Raw genomic sequence first — 7,439 nt, forward strand, 5'->3', positions numbered from 1 at the left:
CAGAAAGAAAAAAGTATATTACTAATTAAATTAATCAAAACAATTTACTTTCAGCTTTCAGCAGCTGTGCGGTAAAGCTTATCTTGCCCTGCGACGTCATGCCAATCTTCTCATCACGCTGTTCACCATGATGTTGTCCACTGGAATTCCAGAACTGCAGTCGATAGACGACATAAGCTATCTGAGGAAGACGTTACAGGTCGACAAGAGTGAAAAGGAAGCCCTGCAATATTTCCAGAACCAGTTTTATGAGGCTTATGGTGGAGCCTGGACTACAAAACTGGACTGGTTCTTCCACAGTGTGAAACACCTCTGAAAGGATCAGATGGCATAAAGTTGCAAGACTCCTCGCCCATCAGATGGATGTGTTCGGCTTCTGGTTTAGTAAGTTGTAATGATCGAAACGGAGAAGAGAAAAAGGTGCATTTCAAATGCAGGTGTATTTAAAAATTTTAGTTTGTTTCATGAAATGATCATTTATCATTAAATTTATCAACAATTGCCATAATTTGTGGCATTAGATTTTTTATTATTGTACAGTACATATACAAGTTAATCATTTTACTTCAAAACCACTTTTTGTTAGGGTTTTTTTTACTAGTTGAACAGATTGGATAAAAAAATTACCCTCTGGCACACACAACTGAAGAACAATTTCTTTAACTATACATATACACAAAATTGCAATTTGTGATCTTTGATTAAAGTCTAAATTCCAAATCAAACATTTTCTTATGAGTTAGATTTCTGTCTAATGGAGACAATGCATTGTAATTTTTGCTTTTTATATAAAAAATATCTATTGACATTAACTATGCAATGAAAATACAATGGGAGACATGCTGTGTCTGTTGACGTCCTCAAGGAGAGTATCACTGTACCTTTTCCTCATCTCTTTTCACAAAGTAAAGCAGATAAGAATGTTGATAATTGTCTTGTATTTTCCCTTCCTGGTTGAGCTCGATGTCGACTTTATAGATGTATGGCAGTATCAAATGCCTTAGTAACATAAAAATCTCAATCTTTAGTCTATATCAACTCAACAAACTATTCAAAGATATTATGTGTTTGTGCAGTTTTATTGACAGAACAATTCACACATGTTTGATGTGTCTTCTATAGAAATTATCAGTGGCACAAATGCAACAAAATCAGCTTGGTAGAATCATCTCTGCATCCATAGATGAAAGGCAATTGGTCAGTCTTTCTTAGACTTTGTGTTAGACTTCCATTAGCACTAGGTCCAGACTGTAGGGGATGCAGCATGACAGACCATTCTGTCTTGTCCATGTCCTGCAACAATATGGTGCCGATATCTTTCTTTGGACTTTACTTTTGCATCCAGACATTACAGAAGCAGAAGAAAACTGTTGGTATGCTGTTGGATGCAAAAGTAAACTGTTGGATGCAAAAGTAAAAGTAAAAAGTAAACTGATGTAAAAGTAAAAAGTTCCAGGAAAACAAGGTTCCTGTACCACGATGGTACGGGAATCTTGTCCTCTCAAATTGGCTTATCCATTTTCCAGCTGCACCTACTGCTCGGAAGTGACGAGGGCATGGATTCCAAGGCCATGCAATCCCTTTTATGTCAAGAATTTAAATGAATTTTATTTCCATTTGTTATCCATGGATACAGTGGTACCACCTGGAAACATTTGACTTACATAAGCCACGTAAAGATCACACTGTATTTTTGGATTTATGCACCAACAGGCATTACTTTTTTGATTTAGCCTAGAATAATATCAGCTGCATAGCATAGCATTTTTAACTCTTTGTTTTAGATTTTAATTCCTTCTATCTTTTGTGTCAAAGACTACTACTGTCATCTTCTGGATTTCTTGAAAATCTTGAATTGAATATTCAATTTTCAGTATGTAATTTATGGTTAGGACTAAGGAGGAGACATTGTCATATAGTAATAACGTTTCATTTCAAAGATAATAAGTAGTTACAATATTATATCAAAAGGACAATTTAAAGGAACCTTAAGTACCTTGTCTTACCTGGATAAATGCTGCAATATGCTCTGACAGGGAGGATTGCAAGCACTGCAACAAATTTGCCATTCATCCTTACTATCTGTGTAAATGCTTAAAATATTCTTATTTTTTATACATGAAGCAAGGGCAAACTAAAATCTTGATTTGAACTGTGGATAACTCGTGTTTTTTAGTCACAAGTGTTTTCACAGACATGCAAAACTGAATAAAGAGTTGCAAGATAGACCTAGCTGTATTTGTTTCTTTAAACTGGTATAATTGAAACTGAGACTAAATGAAAGACCATGTTTACTTTGCACAGACTACGAGGTAAACGTTTAATGTTATGCCGCTGGTAGTTGTGCCTCTCCAATATCGGGATAAAGGAAGACCAGTAAATGTGATTACGTCACCTCTTTACTCACAATTCAAGTGAATTATTAAATTTTCATCAAACAGATTACTCTAAGGTTTAGGTGTTCATAATGCTACATATCACAGATGGCTCATTTGTATCTGTTGTAATGGTCAATACCACCACCACCACCATAAAATTTGTTGTTACTTAGTTTGGCTGTATTTTCATATTGGGAGTTTATCTTTAGAATATTTTTAAAAATAAAGGACCATGTTTGGAGCACAAACACTTCGTTTAATAATACAAATTATATATACAAGTAACATGAATGCATCTTGAACACTTCAATAAAAAAAAAAAGACAACATTTATCAATTTAACAAAGACAAATAAAATCATAAAACTGGGTATTCCCAATAATTCATTTAATCATTTTCCTGTCAAATTAATGATTTTGTTACAATGATTTTTAACTCAAATCATTTAAGGAAAAAAACCTTAAATGTTAATATAATTTATTGACGTACAAATGCCACTCAGATCTTCAATAGCCAAAATACCATAGCACATACCACTTACGAGAGAATTAGCCAATTTATTCAACTTTCGGTATCCTGTATACAAGGGAGAATACAACCCAAAAATGTATTGAAATCCTTCCTTAGAAAATTTGAAACAGTTTCTAAGATAAGGAAAATTGCAGTTACACAGCAACCAATGCTGAATATTATCAGGCTAGAAATGTCACTGTAATAATCGTCGATGGTTATAACGTAACCTTATACAGGGTGAGGCATAATGGAGTCCCACATTTACGAAGTAAATTTTTAAAAGAAAGTACAAGAATATGGAAAAAAACTTTATTTATTCAAAGTATATGTAATAAGGTTTTTTTGGTTAGGTTTTAAAAAAGTTGTCCAAATGTTGGCCTTCATGAGCAATGCACATTTGGAGCTGTTCCTTGAAGTTTTCTTCAACACTCACCAGCATATCTGGAGGAATTTTGGCAATTTCCTCATGAATGACTTCCTTGTAGGGTTCAAGGGCAACATTAAAAACCTCTGCCTTGAGATACCCCATAAGAAAACATCACAGGGGATCAAATTGGGAGCAAGAGAGCCATTCAATGGCTTCTCATAAAGAGATTAGTTGACCGGGGAACATCTCTATCAAAATAGTGTGAAACCAAAAGTCACTTGTATCATATTCTTTCTTTTTGGATGCAAAAAATTCTCCAGCATGTTGCAGTATCAGTTGGAAGTCATAGTAACAATGATGCCATCCTCTTCAAAAGCAGGCTCCACGATGCCTACACAGGACAAAACACCAAATGGTGACTTTTGGGCTGTGAAGAGGTCATTGTGGAGTTCTTGGGGTTTCCAGCAGCCCAATAACGAAAATTCTGCTTGTTCACTGTGCTAGACAGATGAAAATACACTTCGTCGCTACTCCACACAATACTGCTAGGAGGCACAACTGTAAAGATCACATTACAACAATCTCTACGTCTTCCACAATCTACCAGACTCAATTCTTGAGAAATCACAATCTTGTAAGGGTGTAACTAAAGGTCACAATGCAAAATTCGCCTTACCATTCAAGCTGATTTCTGGAGTGCAGAGGCATGTTTCCAAGCAGAATGTGTTGGAGACCGCTCTATTGACGCCGAGTGTGGCGATGTTTTCAGGTGTCCACGGATTTGAGACTCCCAACTGGTTTTTAAGGATTTGCAGATCCTGTTTCCCTTAAATTTTGGACCCATTTCAAAATCATTTTCTGATCAGGAACACTTTCGTTTGGATTTAAATCAAATTGGCATGCGAAAATGTCCTCTGCATCACAGTCACAGACTCTGTGTTTTTGAAAAAAGCTTCCACAATTAAGCTCTGTTGTTCACCCGACCATGGCGTGTTGACTACTGAAAATCTTATCATTCACACTACTTAGTGGGACTAACCACCTCCCATTGGATGATGACATTTTTAAAACCTAACCCAAAAAAACCTTATATCTATACAGTATACATATATATATATAAATGGACGTGTGTGTCCCTATATTTCACTTTTCAGCCAAAACTACACATTGCACATGAATGATGTTTGTATGTAGTAGTAGCAGCCCCAAGTCTCCGTTCGTGCACTATGGTGGTTGCGTCTCGATAGCTATAAGGGTGTGGGAGATATGGGCTTGAAAGTGGAAGATTTTCTACTTCAAATTTGAATTTAAATTCCAATTGGTTCGATTATAGAACGATTGTAAACGTTCCAGAAAATTGATCAAATTGAAAATAGTTCATTTGACTGGACGTAAAAATTCCCTAATTAGTCTGGAAACGGGGGACCTAATTCTTGCATTTTGTGAAAACGGGTAAGATTGGCTATAATGTAATTATCTTAATCTTCACTATCGTTACTTTTTGCCCACAAATAAAAACCCAGCGAAGCGGGTCCTTGCAGCTAGATTCTAATTACTTAGAAAACCAGTCTTTTATATATAAAAAACAAAAACTATATTACATACAAATGTACGAACAAATAAAAACCCAGCGAAGCAGGTCCTTGCAGCTAGTCATGAATAAATAAATAAGTAAATCTTTGAATAAACAAAAAGTTTTTTCCATATTCTTGTACCATTTTTTAAAAATTCACCTTGTAAATGTGGGACTCCATTATGCTGCACCTTGTATATATTGGAGGAGGAGATCAGACCGGAAGTCTGGATAGTGTAATTGGCAACGCTTCTGCACGTTGTGGGTTTGAGTCCCATTCTGGGCCAATTCTTTTCTTCCAGTAGTTCTAAATTATTTAATTAAAATTATAATTATTAAATTTATCAAGAGATTGGCACTGGAGTTAGGTGCTAATTATCTTATAAATTATTATTATTATAGCCATTTCTAGTGTGACCGAAGGGTCGGCACCTCTTTGGTGCCCTGTCAGGATGACACCACCGCGTCTCGGCGGACACGGAAGCCACGTTATTTAGGTCACGCGGGCGGTCGCGTAACAGAGCGATCAGAGTCGCGATAGAAGGAGAGACAGTGCACCAGAAGTGACTTACTCAGAGACCTTTAAACGTAACAACTGTTTAATGGTTAACGATAAGCTATATATTTGGGCTGCTGTTAGATACATTTCTACGATAGGGATTAGATATTAGGATATTCCATTTAGGGTTTTCCGATAAGAGAGAGAGAGAGTTTACATAAGTTGTGCATATCGATAAATACCTTTTGTTTTTGCTGTCTTGATTGAGATTCTCGAGCGTTCTGGGTGAAGGAAAGAAAGTTTGGGATGTCAGTTCTTGTATCCGGTAGAGGAAGGATCCGTAAGAAGAATAGAACGTAAAGTATCCGCAAAGGTGTTCAACGATGTTAATGGGTTTCAATGATATTGTAGTAGGATATAACACGTAGAATAAAATGATATATTCACAGATATCCGAATATGGAGACACTTAGGACAAAATACGAGTGACGACTGCTCACTTTGTTGTTCTTGTCTAATGTTGAACTGTTAAAATTGCGATACTAGGTCGAAAGGTGATGAGAAAGCGTCGTTATTAGGCCTGAGAACTTAACAGATGTTTAACTCCCAGGTGTAACAGTTGACAGTTATTGAACGAAAGTATAGCTACAATGTGAAATGATATAAACACATCCTCCTCACACTAGCCTGATAATATTTGACACTGGTTGGTGTGTAGCTTTTTAATACATTGGGTTTAGTGATGATGTTTGAAAATTATAGTATTTTGATGGTGAATAAACTCTGTATGCTACCATTCTGTCTAACAAATCAATTACTTCTACCAAATCCATTATTTGAAAATGGCAACTTGTAATTTTTAATAAAATACAAAAGCCAAAGAAAAATGGCCACTTTGCCCCATCACAGACCAAATACAAATATGTCTTCATTCCTAAACCTGCATTGTGGCCAATCAGTGTTAAAATGTGAGTATTACTTTGCATTCTCAAGACTGCTCGGGCTTTATGCAAATGATTTCAATTTGACCTGGAAACACCTTGCATACTAAAACACCTTGAAAATTTCAAGGTGTTTTGATATACATTTAAACAGTTCCTACTGTTAATTGAACACCTCAATTTATTTGTCATGGCCATTTTTTATCAAAGAAGTTTCTTAAATTTTATGTATTGTCTATTAAACTTACAAAAGTGTCTTCTATAACTTTGTCTTTTTGAATTTGTGAAGAAATTTAACCCATGACAGCTCTGGCTGTACAAATATATCTAATTAAAATAATTGATAAATATTTAACCGAGGGATGCCACGGCCACAGCATAAGGGAAACTTTTGGCCCTTAGGTAACTGCCTAGTGTGTCTGCAACCGGGATCAGCCATGTCCAGATAAATGAGTGCATAATAAAATGTTTATATGATGCAGGAAAGTTGTTCACTTCCTTTCTATTCTAGGTAGGTGTTCAATTATGCAGAGGTTACTTATGTTTAATGGGCAAGTCAAGGGGTGTGGGTCATATGCAAGTATAAAATGCAATTAAGAGAACTGCCAATCAAAACAAATTGTGTTTATACATTATTACGTTCATGTGATCAACCATTACGCTTGCCTTTCTTCAAGTGAACTGTTTTACCTACACCTTAACTCTCGGTCTATGCATCATACATTATATGCCAGAACATTGGGTTGAGTGTATTTTTAAAGCAAAGGCATTTTGTTTAAAAGAAATAAAGTACAGGGCACTTCAAAAAAGATGGGCAAAACTTGGGCGTGTTATTCTATCTTTTTTGAATGCTCTTTATACGAAGTGTGTGGAAATGGCATTTATAAACTGAAAAACTGCACAGTAGCCATTTTTTTAAATTTAAAAGTACAATATAAACTATATAACAAATATTAACAATATATATTTATTGGAATGTTTATATGATTGTTGTTATATAAATATCGTATTTTCTAGTATTATAAAAATTGTTTTACAGATATTAAGCTTTTAAATTTCATGCCAAAAAATTTTACCTTCATACCCAACGAAGAGAATGGAAAATGTTAGAAATGCATTTGGGAGTAATAAAAAGAAAAAACTGAAACAACTGAGTAGTTTCCCTTTT

At 35.2% G+C, this 7,439-nt stretch overlaps 1 protein-coding gene across 1 annotated transcript in view; it reads left to right on the plus strand.

Moving 5' to 3' along the window:
* Positions 1 to 1,387, plus strand: part of LOC111639926 (phosphatidylinositol 4,5-bisphosphate 3-kinase catalytic subunit alpha isoform-like) — a 28,173-nt gene extending 26,786 nt beyond the window's left edge. The window contains exon 19 of the mRNA XM_023385884.1: positions 55 to 1,387. Within this exon, the coding sequence (XP_023241652.1) occupies positions 55 to 316 (262 nt within the window). The 3' untranslated portion in view covers positions 317 to 1,387. The remainder of the gene's footprint in view (positions 1 to 54) is intronic.
* The last annotated feature ends 6,052 nt before the right edge of the window (positions 1,388 to 7,439 follow it).

Source organism: Centruroides sculpturatus, unplaced genomic scaffold, assembly GCF_000671375.1.
Source record: "Centruroides sculpturatus isolate CEXI.00-Female unplaced genomic scaffold, Cexi_2.0 scaffold1304, whole genome shotgun sequence".
Lineage (NCBI taxonomy): Eukaryota > Metazoa > Arthropoda > Arachnida > Scorpiones > Buthidae > Centruroides > Centruroides sculpturatus.